Source organism: Dipteris shenzhenensis, chromosome 15 (assembly GCF_047967505.1).
Source record: "Dipteris shenzhenensis isolate YYH24624 ecotype China chromosome 15, Dip_SZ_1.0, whole genome shotgun sequence".
Lineage (NCBI taxonomy): Eukaryota > Viridiplantae > Streptophyta > Polypodiopsida > Gleicheniales > Dipteridaceae > Dipteris > Dipteris shenzhenensis.
In genome coordinates, this window is record NC_141610.1 from 17,738,105 (window position 1) to 17,758,642 (window position 20,538).

The window sequence follows — 20,538 nt, forward strand, 5'->3', positions numbered from 1 at the left end:
CAATCTAAATTAGAAGTACCACTAGAGATGAGACTTGCCACATGTTCTCATTAAGTCACACATCATGACCCATTAGAAAAATCTCAAATTCGGATAACAATTTTTTGATGCATGCTACAATATATCCTAATGTCAAGCTCCTTGAACATATAAAACAAAGTTTAGTAGATTTGAACAATGAAAAGTCTATACATTCCACACATCCCATCTCAACAACTCAAGCTAGATAACTACGAGATTGAAGCTCCGAAAATATTGCAAGAGTTCACTCAAGGGTATCCCTAAAAGACACAAAAATGCATAAAGAAGGAATGCGTACTCTTGTGGCATCCCTAACCAAGAAGGAATGTACATTGCATACGAATGAGAGCACATCATCCAAGAGCACAAAAGGTACACAAATGGATTATTGAATTTGCAGCTTCAATTGTAGCATGATATTCATTAGTCATTTAAACAAATAGGTCACACAAGTGCCCGCATAACTTCCCTCATAGAGAGTGTTTGTTTAAGATGATGTACCTAATGCTTATCATGATTTTTATTTTCAACAGACAGATAGGGGCGGGAAGAGTGGGGTGGGTTGGGGGGGCAAAGCATGAATGCTACCTCATGGTTAAGTGAGAGGGGATGAAGACGGTGATTCTTTTTTAAGCCATCTTAAAATTTGTATTAATACAGGATTTAAAAAGGGGATGATACTTGGAAAATCACAAAAAAGGGGCATCCAAGTCTGTCCCATCAATCGCTAGCCTCTAACGAGGTAGTGCTAAGAAGATCTCCTTCATTGTAGCGTATATAATTTTTACAAACTCCCACTCGGGGTGGTACAGAGAATGGACTTTGGATTTTGTTAGTATTCTGAGTATTGATTTGATAGCTCCCCTTGTGTTCGGTGCAGGCTGCTGGGAACACTACCAAAGTTTTCACTCAAACAGATATGAAGATTACAGGACCCATAGCACTGTTTATAGCATCTCAAAACAGCATACTCCGGAAGTCTAGAAGGTATTGCAAGAAAAGATCTGCTTCAGTCAAGCGAGACTTTGGATGACCAAAGCAGAGTGGGCTGTGCAGCACAAAAATACAAAATCAGTGCCAGGAAACGCACCTCCTGTGCTAAAATTACAGAGGATATGGCAACTCAGACATTGGAACAGTGAATGGGCAGAAGCATAAGCATAGCCTTCTCCCGAGGCAAGCACTTTAATTTATCTTCTTCTCCTTTCTGCCTGCCAGAATACGAGAGATTTGCAGCCCTCGGCTGAAAGCTTGGTTAAATAGAAGGCGAGTCTGGAAATCAGATATAAAGGGGAACCATGCCAATGTCGCCACTGGCGCAAATAGCAACAAACCCATTAGGTACTCGTAGCCTCGAGCTAATGCTTTAACCGAATCCCACATTCCAGCTTTCTTAACAAGACCCTTACAAGCCTGAGCGATCTGTTCATTGGATAAGACTAGCAAAGTTAGGTTCTCAATAAGACTAAAGGAGAGAGGTGAGATCTAATAGTAAATTCTGTATTAATTTTCCAAAAGAGAGCTGGCCTAGAGGCCCATAACGTTCACCTGCAGCAATGCCCATCCAGTGGGAAGGAATGCCAAAGCACTGGCAAACAGGTCCCCTACTGAAAGGTGTCCCACTAAGAAAAGAACAATCAATACAGTCACTGCCGCCACAAAAAGGCCTCCTTTGAGAAGCCTGAACAAGAGCTGATATTCTGCACTGAATTGTTTTCTGCCCACGGATACACCCTGCATTAACAAAATACATGTCTCATCAGAGGGTTCTTATACCTCATTGATATACTTTTAACACACAAAAAGGAGTCTGCCCTGCTTACCTTGAGCATTATTAGCACGAACAAGATAACCAGCCAGGACAGTGCATACACCTGCACGACATGAGCTCGTTTGGTCAATGGCATTGAGCTGACAGACCGAATGAATTGCCCTGCAAAGTGAGATTCAGATCCAAATGGGCAACGTGAAATGAGGAGCCAAAAAAACTCACCAAAATGCTCTTGTTCTGCTGTGTGATGTTAAGATGGTACACGAGCCCATATTGATACAAGAAAAACCTTGATGTCAGGAAGATCTCAATCAGCTGGCCTCGAAGACCTGAAGTATTGAGATGCTCTTGCTCTTCTTCCCACCATGATTCCCAGCTCTTCCCTGCTGGTACTCCAATCCCTCCACGATTGCTCACCCATTTGATCCAGTCATCCCAATCATCAACAATCTTTTGCCACTCGAAACCTGATGGGTTGAATAAGAAGGGTGCAAACAGCCAAGTTCCAACTAGAAACCACAAGGAAAATGTGATCAAGAAATAAGCAACGGTGTGATTTGCGGAAGCTCCGTATACGTTGTACACGATCAAAAGTATCAGTAATTCTAGCCCCTTGGTGAAATGACTGCGGGAGTACAAACGATAGTTCTCTGCGAATCTTGCGTGAAACACAACAAATCCACGTCCAGTGGACCGATATTTTGCCCCGCCGTGGAGTAGAGTCCGACCATAGAAGTGGACTTTGGTGCCCATAGAGAAAGTGAAAAATACAGAGGCAAGCTGAAGCTGCATGACGATAAATTCACTCAGCGCCCTGCGAAAACCTCGCTCCAATCCGATTTCCATCACCATAGGAAGGGCCATAACGAAACCGATCTGTACAAATGACTGGGAGGCCAATGCAGCTTGAAGCGGCGTATTGTCTTGCAGGCCTGCGAAGTGAACCATACTCTTCTCAAGCCCACTAAGGGCGAGATATATACGACCGTACAGAAACACATAGACGGTAAGCACAACAATCTGCATTCCAGATGAAAAGTTAACATCAGCGATTGAGGAAGGATTGAAGAACTACCAAGCAAACATTGTGTTGTACAATGCAGAAGAGCACGCACCAGAGTGCTGAAGTAGAAGCCAACAGTCGTGAAGTAAACTGATAACATCCGGAAGAAATCGACGCGATGGCCAAGACGATAAATGTCACGACTCATCGTCTGCTCACCATTTCCGTTTGCAATCTTGGCTTCAAACATCGATATCTGATTCAATCCCACATCCCGCCCCTTGCCCACCTGTATATACTCATGATGGGTGACATTACCTCGTCGCAATGTTGTATTGAATCCTGCATGATGTTAACACTCAGCAAAAGCTCAGATTGTCGAATTCAGATTACTTTGCTCAAACCCCGAATCCTTTCACAATTTCAATTTCACGTCACCTGCGAAAATATCCTCGCTTAGATTCACACCCTTGGAAGCCTTGCTTATGCCTCCTCGAGTTATATGGAAGAGCCTATCAAACACATCAGGATGACCGTAGTGAAAGCGGACTCTGTTCAGGAATGAACCAACAGATAGTCGTTAGCATCATGTTGCACTGCAGGCATCTCGAGAGACGAAGTTGATAAGCATACATTCTAAAAGATCCCATTGTAGCTAGTGAAATCAGCTCTATGATTAAAAAATCCTCTTCATCCATAGCACAGATGCCTCTCATATATGGTGGTGACGTACTTGAGAGGTTTCGCCAATACACGTTGTCCGATTGTAACAAAACTGGACTCTTGGTTGGACATGAAACCAGCTAAAGAAGAGACACTGCATGTAGGAACACGTTAGCAAACGATTCTTTTGTGATACAAGAAAAAGAGGTACCGCCAGATTCTCACCTCCCAGTAAAAATGTGTTCACGCATCCCCAGTACGGAAGGACATCCCACGCCTCCATCATCCTCCAAAAACTCTTGAAGGAGATTTCTCATCTTCAACGCTTCTTCCAGATAGTTGTCCTGACAAGTAAAAAGAGGATAACATCCATGAGATCAGCTGTTATTCTATGTTGCTTTAAGAACTGCTTTGCTTATAATAATGGGACATGAGGTAGCATCGTTGCAATAGATGAGAATACCTGATTCATGTCGATAGCTTGCAGTGCCTCACCTCGAGTGAAAATAATCGCATGATTTTGATTCTCTGGTTTACCCTCACCCAAAATAGGTTTCCCAGGTAGCTTGATTCTGTATATCTCCTGATCAAAGACAATAGCTAAGCATCAGGCATATGGTTACAAAGTTCATTAGACCCGATACATATACAGAAAAAAATGGATCAACTGTAGCTTGTAGTCACGTAGGCACCTTTATAGGTACAATACTGAGCTTTTACACAATGGTGATTTACAAAAATAAGTTCTCACCTGATCCGCACCACTACCTTTGATTCCTTTGGCGAGTACAGAATAATATTCTTTCTTCTCCTCGTATTCTTCAATATATGCAACTCTCATAGCTGGGTACCTGCAAAACTTCCAATATCTTACGCTGATAAAGCATCCCACTAACCGAGCTTCGATCTCTCATTTATCTGAAGCTTGGTTGCCATTATTTCAGTTAGGGCCTATTCTCACTGCCAATTATTAGGAAGGATTAGTCAAGGATTTTAATGGAATTGTGCAATCCAATTGGGATTCAAGGGGTCCAGTGCTCCTAAAAGCATTTAAATCTCTTCATTTTAATTCTCTTAACAGAATTTAAAAATTATAGAATATTAAACTCCTTGAAATAGGCACTTTTGACTTTCGCAAAGGGAAACATGCTGAAATATAAAAAATAATTACATGTAAGTTTTAACCTTGGAAAAAGTCACCCCCACTGTAAGCTTTGTTATCTCACCCCCACACTAGAAAAGAATTGAGTGAGTACCCGTACTCGTGAGCACTGTCTTAGGTTTTGCCAGACGCAAATGATTGTCAAGATGAATGGATGATTAATTTGCAACACTTGTGATGGAAGCCCGTGCATAGAACCATGGGAAAGTTTGAATGCTATAATGCAACCGCTTGCAAATGCAAAGGGATTTGCAAACTCTATGGGTGTGCGTGAGAGAGAGAGAGAGAGAGAGAGAGTTCTTACCACAAAAGTAGTGTTGTGAGTGTGAGAGAGAGAGAGAGAGAGAACCAAAATAGAAGGGTGCCACTTGGCAAGAAACGGTGTGGGACACTTTTTTACGGAAGTGTTAGTATAGCGCTCCCTGCAGTGCTAAAAACAAGCAAACCAATCAACCCTGCCACCTAAAAAATTGGCACAAATGCACCGCCCTTCTTTCACCATGTGATCTTGCTGATCATCCTTGGGATGCGTTCAGACATAACCAAATCAAGACGGTGAATGACATCAGCCACATTGTTTCCCTTCCCAAAATGAGTGCATGATAGACATAGCATTCCAAGAACACCTAAAGCTCCTAAGCTGTTGACAAAAGATCCCCGCCCACAACGCTCTCATGTTAGCGAGATCAGGGCAACAACCCTCAGCATCGACAACGTTTCCCAAATGAACTTGAATTTATTACAACAACACAATATCATTCAAGTGCACAAACATGACACGTCAACAAGAGATCTAAAAATCCTTAATAGCATCATGTTTAAGGAGAAAGAACATTAAACATACCCAATGCATAACCCAACTTGTAGTGACTCTTAACTGTGTATCCAGTTGTGTTCCATGGCCACACCAAATCAACATGCATTGTAATTAATAAGTGAGCCATGGCCAAAATGAGCTTCCAAATATTTTTTGCCAAAAAAAAAAAAAGAGCTTACAAAGAATAATCAATTGCTGGGAGCCCAAGGGCTCAGATGAAGAAGTCTATAAAATGCCACAAAGAACCTTGGGCTCGACTCTTCAAAACTGTAATAACTCCAAGAACCACTTGAAGCCTAAGATCAAACATGCCACTCTTATCAATGCTGATCAAAAAGTTTGCATGCGTGCCCAACCATGAACCCATAGCTGCATGTCTACCGAGTCTTGAAAACACACTACCAAGGCTTCAACTTCTCGAGTTTCACCGCTCACCTATATAGGAAACAGTTAGGACCCTCTCTCTTGATCCAAAAGGCTCTGTTTTGTTGAGTCTCCATTCCTCCATGACCACATGTGTAGCTCTGGATGGAAGAGATGGACAAAAAAAAGACAACTAACAGACATTTAATCTTGATATGACTAGTCTACTAGCAATATAGGAGAATTCATTTGTTTTATCTTTGCCGCCCTTGCTATCTAATGCCGCTGCTAACTTCATTGGCGTTCTTTGCTTCAGGCTACATCTTGTTACTTCTCCCCTTGTTATTGCAAAACATGTTCCCTTATTTACTCCTAATGGCAGGACTTGTTGCTTGCTATCCCTATCATATTAGATCCATAAAAATTACTACATCCCTAGGCGATGTTTATTAGCACTGCCCCACTAAAGGCAGGCTATCGTATCGATTCAGTTTCCCTTGGAAAGCAGACTTTCCAAAAAACATGGCAAGATGGCTAGCATACATCGTGAATTTTAGCCTTGGAAAGCAGACTTTCAAAAAAACTTTGGCAAGCTACAGCCTTCGGGTAGTGCTTGCGTGCACCCACGCACCTTCTTGTAAATAGTAAGACGCATTTGTCTTGATTAAGAAAAAGAGTTGTCTACCTCCATTCTAGCTTTGCAAACTCTTAATAATCGTCGTTGCTTCATCATACATCCCTTAAGTCTTTATCATCGGTGGATATATCTTCCATTGTTTAACACCTGAATGCTGTGCACTAGAGGAATATCGAGATTTGAGGATGACATAGGTCTCCGCTTCATGGCCAAAGTAGTTCATTATCTCTTGATTAAGTAACTTCCCAAAAAAAGTGTTGCTCAACACAGAAGTGTGATATTAACTTGATGACCGACACCATCTACCATCACCTCCATTCCCTTAACAAAGTTCAAGATCCTAGAAAGGTACGCAGTAAGGCTAAAATTCATTTGCAACAAGAATCCAATGTAGCACACGGGAATGAGAATCGAGAATTTGAGCAAGGACACACCATTCATCATAGTTGATGTCCCTTATGCACGATTCTTCAAGTTATGGGGAAAAGCCCCTTCAAGGGACGATATAAACTGCAATACATGATAGCAATTGTAGAGGGGCCGTGGGCAGCAGGGCAACCAATCCCAAGATTTATATCAATCGATCAAGCAAGTTGCCCCAAAACAAGAGCAAATGAAAAGAGAAGGGGCACACCATATCACTAGTCTCATCACAATCCATTCTACACTTTTGAGGCATGCGAAAACACATCACTTGTCCATATCATATAGTATGAGAAGTAATTGTGACGTAGCAACCACTTATCCTGGGAAACATGAATACATGGCATACCCTTGTTGCAACACGCCATCCTACTTTTCCTAAGCTACATGGCACAACAAGAGATCCAAGTCTGAACTCTTGAGTTTGTCAATTCCAAAAAAAGCATCTACTAATATCCTTAAAACTAATTTTCCCAAGGTTTTGAGACTCAACAGCTGACATGCTTTTAACTAAGGACTGACAGAGAAGGCTGCCATGTTACCAACCTTCTGCATGGGAGAGAAATGGTATTTACTTACTCTTCCATGAGCTGTAAAATGTCATTTGCACGAGGATCTCCAGTACGCTTCTGCTGACCATAGAGCTGACAAGTAGCCACGTAGGTATACTTCATGTCAGCCACTGCCTCGATGTTTACAGGTAGTGACCGCTGGCTTTTATCTCCAACGAGAGACTGGATAGCTTCTTTGTACCCTTGCTGGATTTCTGTTTAAAGGGTGAGTAATTGAAGTTACGATGGTAGCCTTGTAAGATTCAGTGTAGCCTTTATGGTTTTAAAAAAATCTGCAGTAGATAACTCACCTTTTTCAGAAGCCATATCCAGAAATGCCTGCAGCTCAAGTGCTCTTCGATAGTACATCATACCCCTCACTGTCAACAAACGATGTGTTAACGTGGAATTTTGCAGAGGTCCACAGCTCGACATATTAGAACACAGATTCAAAGCTACTTTGAAGTGACTACCTGTTCTTGTCAGTGTCTGTGCCCGATATGAAGCCCATTTACGGACTTCCTTGGAGGTATTTTCATCCCACATGTTATCAGGAGTGCATTTTGTTCGCTGCTCAAAATTCCTCCACTCGTCTGTTCAACATGAAAAATCATTAAAATTGAAATGTCCATGCATGCACACACACGCAGAGAAAGAGAGTTCTAAAATTGGATACTAGAAAGTGAACCTGGGTATATCTTTTGAAGATAGTACAGAATTGAAACACCATCCTCATTTTCCTCTTCCAAACCCTTTTGTGTGTACAAAATCTCTTCATTATAATAAGGAGTGAGGACACTGCAACATCGAAACAAATTGTAAGCGAACAGTGACATCCCAGATGTAATACTTTATATGATTGAAGACTGGATCTGTCGAAGGAACCTGAAGGAGAGCATGTTACGAATCTTGGGAGGAGGTGGCATGTCCATAAACAGAGAGTTCGTAAAAAACGCTATGCGACGCCTAGCCTCCAAATTCGTGGGAACATCCATGGCAGCCTCCCTTGTGGTTAACAGCAAGTGAAGTCTCTTGATCTGCAAAAACATGTCAGACTAAGCATCTCAAAATTTTCCGTAAGGCAAGCTTTGATCAGTGCTTAATTCACCTTTTCATTCCACGAATCTGATTCTGGAGGAGGGTAAGAGATTGAATCTTTCTCAAATAATTGGCGTTGAAAAGTTTCCTCTCTTTCTTCCTGTCCTCCCAAAGAGGCTCCATGGCTTGACTCTAGACTTTCCCTGATGAGAAATAGTCACAATGAATGGAACAATAAGCCATATATAACTTGCCCACTGTAGCCTCATCTTCTCCCATTAGACAATACAACATATTGAACTTTTAAAAATCACAGCAAATGCAATTCCTTTCTGTTAAAAGTGAACGATGCTCACATGTTGCCATCCTTCCTTATATCTCTGGAAAAAACCTCAAGCATATCCTGGAGGAGAAGTGTAACCCGCTCTGTCTTTCCACTGTCTCGCTCAGCCTAGTAGAATTACAAGCAGCGATGACAATTCTCATACAGAAAACATGTCCAATTTACAGAAAATGAAGCAGAGTATAGTTTACCAGAATCACCACGAGCTCAACAAACTTTTCATAAAGCAGAGGTAGAGCGCTCATCCTCAAGCTTTGAAGGAGGGTGTTATTCGCGATGTTTATCGCCACGTATTCAAGAAGTTCCCTTATTACTCTATACAACACAGTCGCAAAAAAGCCTAGTTCAGATGTCCCAGCAAAGATCTGCAGACAGCATGGCATGCTGACACTGCCAAAGGATTCCAAAAAGAACTCAAAAGTTACACAAGAACTCAAAGAAGCTTGCCAATCACGTACTTCTTCTCCTTTTCACCAATGACAAGAACATTTAAGATAAGTGTAAATAGTTCATAACATTCTTGGACAGCACAACGCATGTACTCATCAGCCTCAAATCTTTTTTGAAGCTCTTCATCGTCCAATGCATCTGTGAAGTCTTTAGCTGTGTCTAATGCTAAGGCGATCTGCAAGCACCAATAGTGCCTTAGACAAAGTATAAATGGGACAAACTCGGAAGCAGAAAGAACCATGCCATTACCTTGTTTGCTAATAAAAATGGGGGCCACTGCACATACTTCAGTGACGGATCTGAGGAAGATGGCACAAGAAGAAGGTCCTTCTCCTTGTCATCTATATAGTCTTCTTCACGAAAACTGTTGATAACCTCATTCCACAGCTGGGAGAATCTGGAAATTACCTCTGTTGTGTATTGGCTCTGTAATGTCAAGACCCTGCAGCATTATTACATGGAATGCTTGCAAGAAATCTCTTTTTATAGATTATAGCTCTTAGGCCACAAAGCAGCACAGCACCTCATAAGAGCGACGAAAAGAGAACGATCTGGGCCGGTGCTTTTCATCCACAGGAACCAAATTTGCATTCACACCTCCAGGTAACGAGCCGAAACGAGACCTAAGCATGGCTAGAGTTCGAATCTGCCATCAAAAAAATGAGAGAAAATGCAACCCCATAAGGCAAATAAGGGTATGAAAAAGCACAGATCAGAATAATAAAAAGCCTTGTGTAAAGGTTAATAACCCTGAATTGCTCAAGGAAGCACTTAAAGTAATCTGTAGAGCAACCCACTATCCAATGCTTACATAGAGATGAATGGCACATTCACAAAATCGCCTCTTGGCTGGCAATGTGGAAGTAGAAAAAAATGATATGAAGATCCTCAGTTTCAAGAAGAGAGGTGAGTTCTGTGTACGTCCAGATAAATACAAGAAGGTGCCCTAACTCATCACACCAAAGCAAAAAAGAACATTTGTAGTGGCCTAGAAGGTTAAAAGTTTTCCAACCCAAGAAATCGCTTTCACCTTACATAATACAAGTTATCTATTATGACATTCCTATGCACTTTATGAGGACCACAAGAGGTGTAGATTGTCACATAGACATGCCTCACATAAGTTCACATGATACGCATATGTTATCCTTGCGTCAAAGATCCACAAATTAAACACACACTGACTGCTGGTGAACCTCCCACTAAAGGAGAAGGCTGGCCAAAACATCAAAACATCAAAATAATAGGATGTCCTTTAGACAATTTGCAGCCAAGATGCATGCCAAGGGAAAGATGATGCCCCAAAGCTAAGACTAGCATTCTGAACTGCCTCTGTAATGTGAACCTTTAAAAAATACTGGAAGAGTACATACCTCTCCAAGCCGTGAAAAGGCTCCATTTATACCGCCAAAAATGGTTGACCAGACTGCATACCAGATTTGTGTATCCATGAAATAGACCTGCCAAACAATATCCTGGAGTGAGGCAAAATGCTTAATCCCAGGAATAGCACGGAAAATATGATCCTACATCATTTCAGGTTTGGCAGCTTTTTTAATCAAATACCAATATGATAGGAGCCCATAGAGCAACCACAACACCAAAGTTGTCCTTCGCTGCAACATTACAACCAGCCAGTGTGTGTAAGAAAACCACAAGATATTATGAGTTTCCCATGAAGTCCATGCAATGCTGTGTAGTGTGCACAGGCAGCATATCAAATAAATGGCATAGCCACAAACCGTTTGGGAAAAGTTCATGCCATTCATATTGGCCTGCTGTAGGGGCAACCATGATTTGTTTTGTTGGCTCCACCAAAGGCTTGACCTGGAAGATGCCATTGCTAGCTTCAGGCAACAGTGTTGTGAAAACTCATGAAACAAATAAGCATCCTAAATGACATTCCAGCTCGTGGGCCTCTATTTGACAACTTTCGGCATTCACAACACATCCATCTCAGCTCTAAATGAAAAGCCACATTGGTAAATCTAGAAATGAACATTGCACTTACCTCAATGTAATAGCTGAACGAAAACTTGCTCACAAGAAGCAAGACCCAAAATAGAGTATACCTAACAAGAACCAAAAGAAAAATGAAGAAAAAGCAAACAAGTATATGAATCGAAGACTGCTAGGTTGAGCTGCTTAAAAAGGACCCAATGCTGCATAGATACTCACTTGAACAATGTAATGGAGTTTTCATGCATCCCGCGGCCAATATACAAAGGAGGCTGGACATAACGATCCACTATTACTGCTCTCTCAAATTTATGGGTTTCATCTTAATAGCCATCTCAAAATCAGTACAAACAGGCAGCTCGTGTTACCTGGGCCCACCAAAGAAGCAACTGGACTACTCCCCAATTTGACTGCTCAATAAATCGCCTCAAGATGGGAAACAAGAACATCAATGCAGCGAGAGCATCTGGTACCAAGTATAGTATGACAACTTTTATATACAACGATGGACTTCCTGAAGACTGCCCAAACCAGTTCTTCAAGGTGCTAATTAATCCGGATGGATTTCCTGATGTATGTGCATAGCAAACAGGAAGAATGATAACCCAAGCTACGGCCACCACCACCTTCAATATGTACCTAAGCATGTCAGTGTATTTCATGCTTCGCCATGCCTTGAAGCTCAGTCCAATATCAACTATCGCTGACCAAAGCAGAAACAAGAAAATTGTATGAGCTTTTTAATGATCACAAGTTAGGATACCTTGGAGTTAATGGGACGAGCCATCACATTGGGACACTCTTGATTTGGAAAGTGCCACAGTGGCAAAGAAACCAAAACTAGGCATTTCAAGCAAATAACCCTAGCTTTCCAAATACCTTGCAATAATCGGAGAATGGCAGCTGTAATAAATATGCTCAAGACCTTTTTGAATATGCTTGGGTTGAACACACCAGCTATAGAACCTCTGCCATTCCAAGCCACTATCACCATAGCCTGGAAGTAAAATCCATGTGTCCAATGAATAGGTATAGCAGACTATATACTCACCAAACTTTCCCATGGCAAATAGGCCAACAAGCTCACCAAACTTTCCCATGGCAAATACATCACCTGGAGAGCAAGAATGAAGAATGACCACATCCTGTCGAAACTTCTGAATATATGCCAAAAAGAACGGACTTCCACAAAGTTTGTTTTGCCAATCCAATGAGGTTCTCGCTTCCAAGCCCTCTGCAATAAAAGGTCAATTCATGACCCAGTTTTTGAGACAATCGAAAAATAGATGGCATTCCAAAATGCAAGTATTTCCACGAGCCAACCTCAACAATTTGTCCTTTATACTTGGGAGATTGGAAGAAATCTGCATCGGCTCTCATTGGCCAACCTAGGCGGAAGCAATCAACAGACCTAACACAAGAATCCATGTGTTCCGTGTACAGATCAGGACATGGACGTCACAGCTTGAGAGCCATCAGAAATCAATAATAAACGAATGAAAGAAAAAACAGGAAGACAGAAAGCACGTTCACACACGCACCAAAAGTACTCGTTCAAATCATCATAGTTCCGCCATGCTGAATGGCGCGCTGTTCCACCATTGTTGCAGTGGACTTCCTGAAAAGCAGTCAAGCCTGAAATTTTCAGCAAGCAGTCCCCTCCGTCCTGAGTCATCTTTAGGGTTCGACTTTGAAGGCTCATGACTTTTTCCACAGCTTTAAAATAATTCTAACCTCAGCTATCACGTTGTATATTGGCGTCACTACTTTTGTGAGAAAGGCGTCTTCATCACCTCCATAGGCTGGCTTTACATTCTCGCCCGTCACAGAACTTACATTGCCAGCCAGCATACCGTAAAGTTCATTTGCCATCTGTGATACATCTTCAAAATTAAGAATTGAGGAAACATAGCTTTTGATTTCGAGCAAAAGAAGAATGCACCCTTGACAACAAGCATTGCCACTTTCAGATAGAAGAATCTTAGAATAGTATACATGATGGAAAATGTAACAAAGGCTCTCAGGCATGAATCTCAGATTTGCAGCTTCCCCCCAAATTAGCAAATAAAGACCCATGTATAAAATTTTTCGTTGCTGGATTTCCTGCTGTATAGTGGGCAGCCTGTACAATTGAAAGAGACACAACCAGATAGACTTGATTACTTTAAGCTCTGCCAGTACTATAAAGAATGAGGTGAACATATATAGCTCTCACAAGGAAGCACAACGCAGTAAATTTGTCCATTCAACCCAATATCCCACTTCCATTTAACTTCATGGTTCTGGAGAAGCAAACTTGCCATATGAATGCTGTAAAATTACTTTTAGGAATCGATAAATAATGATGGCACAAGCATACCCCAGATGGTTTCTGCGACCCAAGAACTTGCACCATCTCTTGTAGTTCTTGAACATTCCTTTCATAACATAATTAAGAGCCCGATCATCCAACTGGAAAACTCAACAAAAGATCAACGTTGTCAGATTCTATGTTGGAGTCTGACCTGTTGTGGACTATGCATCAATTCAATTGCGAACATAGTTACCTTGTTTTGGGGTTCTGGCTTTGGCACTTGACGAATGTGTACATTCGCAAGTAGTAAGATCAAGTGCTCTCTTTGATTTGCAACATTACCCTTCTGCAAGAACAGATAACTTTGAAATATCCATTTGTACCTTGCTAGATAACCCCCACCGGACAGCTTAATCCATATACAAATGCACGTGAAGATTGTCCACAACTTTTCTGTGGAAATAGTGATCCTCAAATATATTACAAAATACCTACCTGAAACCCAAACATACACTGCAGCCAATCAAGAAGATCAAGTTCAGTGCCTTTCTGTCTGGAAGCCTCAAACTCAGGTGGCCATGGTAGCCCACGAATGTTCCGCAGAGCTGCAACTGCTGCCTTAATCTGCCATCAAACAGGAAGACATTACTCCTCAGCATTGACCTCCTAGCTTGACAGCTTGAAACTAAGACAAGTTCTTTTTCTCCCACAATGCAATCAGACATCTCTTTCATCATGCATTGACAACAGTCACAAGTTTGTAACTTCTACCAAGAAAGAAAGAGAAATCTTTAAGATTGACGGTCAAAGAAAAGTTGAACTTGGTTATTACCTAGAACAAGTTTTATTTTCCTTTGCATTGTATTGGTTAAATAACACTGTGGGGACGCCCACAAGGGACTGGAATTAGTCTAAGAACCAGAATGCATGCATGTGGCTAACCTCTACTGGGTTTAAGTATTGGATATTGTTTGTGCAAGGTGCAAGACTTTGGAGAGTGCTAAATTCCACAACTTTTCAAGGGGAAAACTACAAGACAAGTGGCACCACAACTAATGAAGGGCCCACTTGAACTAAAAGCATTGAAGGTGGTGCCCCACTCAATGGAGAAAAGCCGCAGTTTTTGGGGAAAGCCCATGATTTTGAAGAAATCTCGTCTCTTAGAGAAAAGCACCTATTTTGGGGAAAAAAGCAAGCCCAGCTTTAAGAAAGCACATGCTTGGCTGGCCTAGTCTATAAAATGAGGGCCTCTATGCTCCAAGTTGTATTCAGAATTGTACCCAGACTCTACTCCCACAAGAGCCGCCTTGTACAAAGAGACTTCTATTGCAATAAAGACCTTCAAGGAGGGGGGGTGTCAGCCCTTATTTCTGGCCCCTAGTGCTGTGTTCTTGTTCTCTCTCCCTCCCTCTCCCATCTTCTCTCTCTGCAGCGATTCACCTACCAACTTGATCATTGAGTTTTGCTATCTATCTGCAATTTTGCTGTGATTCATCCTTCTTGCTGCGATTGAAGTTTCCACCCAGTTTCAGGCTTGTTTCCAAGTGCAAATTGACTCTAGCAGTTGTATTTCGTTCCGGGAGATGAGTTAGGAGTGGATAAGTTTCACAATCCCATAGGGCGGTCTGCTACCGCCATTTCAATTTTTTAGGAGATGAGTTAGATGTGGTTTAAGTTTTCACAATCCCATACGACGGTCTGCTACCACCATTTCAATCATTAAAGCCAAATTACTTCTAGCATAATGAAATTCAAACTCCACGCCATTGGATCTACAATATAAAAGACAAGAAACACAAGAAAGTAAAGCGGTGGAAAATGGGTTGGGCCAATATCATCCGACCACCTTGGAGAGCAATAATGCCCTTCATTCTATGCTTCCACTTTAGAAGGCCTAGATTGCTTATTCATTAGTCTTTTTAATGAGATAATGACTTGTAATGCTTAATTGTTCCTTTCTATCTTCTCTCAATCTATGAATTGCTTTGATGAGTTCTATTTCTACATATCACTTCTTTCTGAAGACTCCATGCTTGTGATTGATCTTATTGCATCTAATAATTATTGATAGCCTTATTACCAGACATTGGGGCATCATCCGTGCCATAGCTCATATGGTGTGCTCAAGCTTAGAGATTGCATAGGTACTCAGTTGAGAGACACACTGCGATTTAGGCCGCCTCTGCCCATTGGAAATGGCGAATTGCTTTGTGATGAATCATGCAACAAGACATCTCCATTATGACACGGTTCTTTTCTTCAAAGACATGGTTTTGTTCTGGACTTTGAGCTGTTGTGAATTCCCGATCGATCTTGGCCTCAATGCAGGATGTATTGAACTGCGTGCTACCATACTCACCTGCATTATCTGAATGGAGTCATTTGATTCTTTTTCCGGTTTGGTTTTCAGCCAAGCCTTGAAATGCAATTTGCCAAAGACCTCATTTTTTGCTCTCAAGAAAATAGACAAACGTGAAGCGTGAATAGTCATCGATGAAAGTTGCATAATACCTTGATCTGCCAGCCAATTGAAGGTGTTTAAAGTGGGTTGCACACGTCCATGTGGATCAATTCGAGCAAGCCAGGCACACAATTTCCCATTAGGTACTGGATGGCCATTTTCAGGATGATTGATTATGATTTGTACTCAAATTGACCTTAGGTCTCCAGAAATTGTCAACTCAACAAAGACATAAAGAACTATTGAACTTTATTGGTCCAATTATCAATACCTGTTTAAATGATGGGCCAATTGCAGCACCATGTGCCCCTCTAATGGGCCATGTATAGGCTGCTATCCTGCCAGGCTTACATGTGGCCCTCAACGCGTGGGCACCCCATAAAGAACAGATTTCCCCTAAAGAGTGGATCTAAATCAATCATATCTTGAACTGTTGCCCATGAGGCAGCCTCTCTCAGTCACTCATTCCTCCTACAAGTCATCTTCGTGCTATCCTCATTTGAGGGCTTACGTGTGGAGAGTTAGGATGAAAGAAAGAATGACTGAATGAAAGAATCATCTAAAACATGAAAACCTAAAGGAAACACATACACTTATGTACCGGCTCCTACAATGATGCAAATTAAATTCCTTACTTAGAAAGCACATGCATACTCAATTTAACTCTCTTTTAATTTCCTTACTTAAAAAGATTAACTTCAACTTAGTTGGTCATACTCCAAGTAAAAACAAATAATGCCCCAACTACCACAGCACAGAAAACAAGATTAATCTACCTTTAGCTTGACTGTATGTTTTAACGGTCTAATCCAGCATGTCAAAGAACCGAATTAAAGGGCATTTAAAGGGAACTGGACCATGGCTTAACATGTAGATATCACTCCTCTTGCACTTTTCAAAGTGCCTGCTGTAGCTTGCAATAAAAAGTACAACACGTTTACTCTGGCAGCAAGAATTTATCTAGCTTTTCAAGAACAAACACCCAATATTTATGTTCCTTAATTACCTCTGGCAGAAAGAATTTATCTAGCTTTTAAAGGACAAACACCCAATATTTATGTTCCTTAATTACCTCTGGCAGCATCATGATTGCTTGCTGTGCACTAGCTGGATCCAGGGGCAGTATGTTGTATGCAACATATATTTCCTTTTTCGCAGCCACATCCTTGCCCTTTTCCATAATCTGTCCTTAGAGTATGTATGCCAAAAGTATCAGGAACAATTGGACTGTTAGGACTCATTAATTTTGTACAACTGTTTAGAGAGCAGTTCTGCCAGAACTGTAGGCTTGCAGCTCACCTCAGGGGCTAGGGCTTCTGTCTGAGATTCTGTCTGATTCACTGCACGCAAAACATCAAAAAGGACAGATGCTGTCTGATATGTCCTGGCCAATTGCGCACTGCATTTGACGTGGTTCTTTGTTTAGAAAGAGCACAAAATTTGTTACAAAATAACCATTCACATCTGTATCCTATTACTAGATCCTCCTAAATATGGTCAGAGCCTTGATGTTTGTTTATGTAGGCTAAGCCAGAGGGTGGAGAAGGGGGATAGGAAGACATCAATATTGGTTCGTACCGATCCGTATTATTGTCATTGGCAGTATTTTCTAGTGACTTGACATATTTCTCATAAAATTCATGATAAAAATTCTGCATTTCCCGTGCATCACTCTTAGCTGTCCTTTGTTGATGGGTAGGCGGTTCATCCTGCCAAAAAGTAGACAAAATGAGTACAAGTCAGTGGCGATGGCTGATACCTCTTGGCACATCGCTACCAGTGAGATCAATGAGCAGAAGAGAAGAGCACTCAAAACAGAAATAAGCATAAATAGCATGCCCGTCTTTAGAACACCGAAAGTTTTTCTCCATTGTGACTCTCCCCTTCCGCACAAGTTGAAATGTAAAGGAAGTAGACAAGATTCCAGGCGTACCCGTTCCAGTTTGTGAAGTAAAGCTGTCTTGAATTGCCTGACCCCTCTTCCCGTGGACGTAGGATCTAGTTTGTGAGCTTTATCAAATGCATAAAAGCGGCCTGTAAAATCCCCCCAACCAATCAACATTTCGAGTCACACTTGCTTGTATCAATTATCTATACACATGCACTATCTAGTCGATATTATTGTTTTGATACGGACAGTAACAACAATAACCAAAAAGAAACCTCTAACATACCTACCTATGCGTATGCACTACTAGTCAATTTTATTCGCTCCATAAGGACAATAACAACAATAGTGTTACATCTAAATTGAAAAAGGAAAATAAATCTCTTACAAAGATATGCAACACGGGGAGCTCTCTGTTCAATCTCGTTGGCGACCCGTAAAATAGGTGCAATGACAGCAAGAGATGACGGTACAACTTCAGGATCCATGACATCCGACATAGCACCAGCAGTGAATGTCCTGGCCAGCCGCCTTTGTGGACCACTTTCAAAGCCTTGCGAAGACTCCATCTTTGCAATGTCCTTCAAATCAGCAAGGCTGAAGCTCTCTGAATTAACTAGCCTGGAAAATACTTCAAAACATGAACGCCCAGTTCATACTACCGAATCCCAAGGAAAAGATAATTTCAAACCAATCAAAGAGCTGCAGAAAACGTCCCATCGAGGTCGAAGGTCTAGCACCTGTGGTATACAGAATAGGAGGCGTAACGCTGGAGATTGAGTTCAGAAAGGGGTCGCACAGTGAGCTTGTTCTGAACAATCCAAATCAATCGCAAAGAGCAAGAAGAGTACAGTTGGCTTATGAACTCCAGCGGACCAAAGCGAGTGTGCGCAAACGAAGAATTCAAGCAGTAGATCGTGTTCGGATCGGTTGACGCACGACATTTCAAGCGAGCTTCAGACTGCCGGTCTAAAATTATTGCAGACGATCGAGTTGAAAGGCAAAACGATGGCAACAAGGCCCAATCGGAAGGAGATTGAATCTAGCACAAAACATACCGGAAGCTCACGGAAGTTAGAATGGACGTGCCGTCAAATCACGAGGTGCGTCTGGAGGAGCGACCCAGCTGAAAAACCGAATCCGACGCTACCCATTTTGAGTAGAGGAGCGGAAAGGCCCTCTGCTACAGAGAAAAGAAGCTAGAGAGTAAGGAATGGATATTGGGCGGAGAGGTACGAAGGGCTCCGGAGGGTTGGACTGTGCAGAGCAACAAGGGTCTGCAGAGGCAGCTTGAGGCTGTGGGCGTGTGTGTATAGACAGAAGAGAGAGAGAGAGACACACACACAGAGATGGAGAGATGGTAAAGGAGGCGTAAGGGTTGAGGTGAAAAGCTGCAGACTTTTGGTAGAGCATTTGGTGAGCTAGTTCTACTACTACAGTAGAGAGACTGGGCAGATGGGTTTCTGCTTGAGAGTGGGCAGATGGGTGTCTCTCTGTCTGTATGTGTGAGAGTCTCTGAGAGAAAGGGAGAGATGGGTTGAGCTGCTGTTCTGCAAACTGGTTGAGTCTCTGAGAAAAAGGGAGAGATGGATTGAGCTTGTGTTCTGCAAACTCGACTAACCAGTTCAGATGAGTTGCTTACAGAAGATGGCTAAAGAGAGACGGAACCGATGAGTTGTGCTGCTGTGTTGTTTCCGCTCTTCTGCACACAGGGCTAACCAGTTAAGATGCTTAGACACCATGGGCTAAAAGAGAGAAACAGAGAGAGAGAGAGAGAGAGAAAAGATGGGTTGTCCTGTTTTGCAGCTAGCTATTCTGTACGGGGATAACTAGCTTAGAGAAGATCGATCCGGATAAAACTAGGCTACACACACACACACACACAGGGTAGCTGGCAGTTGATTGCTTAGAGAAGGTTGTAGAAATTGCTTAGAGAATGTGGGCACTGGGAGGTCCTATAGCAGTTGTAAGAAATGAAAGAAGTCTGAGATTTTGTGCAGCTATGGCTGTGAGATGGTGATACTGCACAGAGTCGCTACCAGTTGATTGCTTAGAGAAGGTGGCCAGGCTCTTCCATAGCAGCACTTTGGAGGAAGAGCCTTAGCTTTTTTGGCTGTGGCTATGGTGATGGTGATATTCTACTGACCCAGAGATCAGAGACAAGATGGTGATCCTCTGCTCTCCTGCTTTTTTTGGGGCACCACTTAACGTACTTCGTTAGCAGTAATAAAGTTATTGCTAAATAGCTAGATGTAAACTCTTTAAGCATAATTTGATGAGGCGTAAGGGGAAGGTAAGTTCCCCTGTCTCCGTTCGCCTTTTTCAAAAAAGAGCCCTTTCCCTTCTCCAACGTGCCCTGCTCCAACTATGTACAAACAATACATAGAATAAGCATTTTTGGCAATTTCTTTTTCCTTTTAAAAAAATTAATCCCTTGCACCGGCTACAATAGCCAGGATTTGACCATCGTTGTGATTGGCGGCTAGAATTTAGGGTACTTAAGGTGTAAGCATGTACTTTAGGAGATGTGAACATCAACGATTGGGGAGGGTTGTCTTTGTTTGACTATCTTACCCTTAGATTAACAGATGTGACAACCTCACCCTTACATTAGGACAACCCTTAAATCCCCTCTCACTTTATCATTCCATGATAGCATCCCATTAAGGCCCTTGCACAATGCCCATAAATAGAG

At 41.9% G+C, this 20,538-nt stretch overlaps 1 protein-coding gene and 1 non-coding gene across 2 annotated transcripts; both read right to left on the reverse strand.

Moving 5' to 3' along the window:
- Window positions 1-1,206: 1,206 nt before the first annotated feature.
- LOC147893470 (callose synthase 3-like) lies at window positions 1,207-19,772 on the reverse strand. Its single transcript, XM_087386130.1, has 43 exons — window positions 18,902-19,772; window positions 18,584-18,654; window positions 18,232-18,464; window positions 17,889-17,989; window positions 17,534-17,664; window positions 17,255-17,354; window positions 17,028-17,138; window positions 13,990-14,118; window positions 13,748-13,840; window positions 13,561-13,652; window positions 13,197-13,323; window positions 12,936-13,073; window positions 12,743-12,819; window positions 12,525-12,612; window positions 12,316-12,435; window positions 12,081-12,198; window positions 11,570-11,904; window positions 11,421-11,473; window positions 11,254-11,314; window positions 10,985-11,069; window positions 10,809-10,858; window positions 10,616-10,702; window positions 9,766-9,888; window positions 9,492-9,668; window positions 9,251-9,417; window positions 8,984-9,107; window positions 8,806-8,900; window positions 8,520-8,652; window positions 8,297-8,448; window positions 8,100-8,209; window positions 7,885-8,004; window positions 7,723-7,791; window positions 7,440-7,626; window positions 4,210-4,309; window positions 3,922-4,041; window positions 3,684-3,802; window positions 3,529-3,612; window positions 3,234-3,346; window positions 2,908-3,137; window positions 2,015-2,812; window positions 1,845-1,895; window positions 1,570-1,755; window positions 1,207-1,443 (listed from the first exon to the last, which is right to left on the reverse strand). Exons 3-43 carry the CDS (start codon window positions 18,410-18,412, stop codon window positions 1,207-1,209), a joined length of 5,772 nt encoding a protein of 1,923 aa, XP_087242256.1. The 5' UTR covers window positions 18,413-18,464; window positions 18,584-18,654; window positions 18,902-19,772.
- LOC147893471 (small nucleolar RNA J33) lies at window positions 7,708-7,794 on the reverse strand. The gene has a single exon (XR_015542297.1). It is a non-coding gene; the product is annotated as a small nucleolar RNA J33 (small nucleolar RNA).
- Window positions 19,773-20,538: the final 766 nt, after the last annotated feature.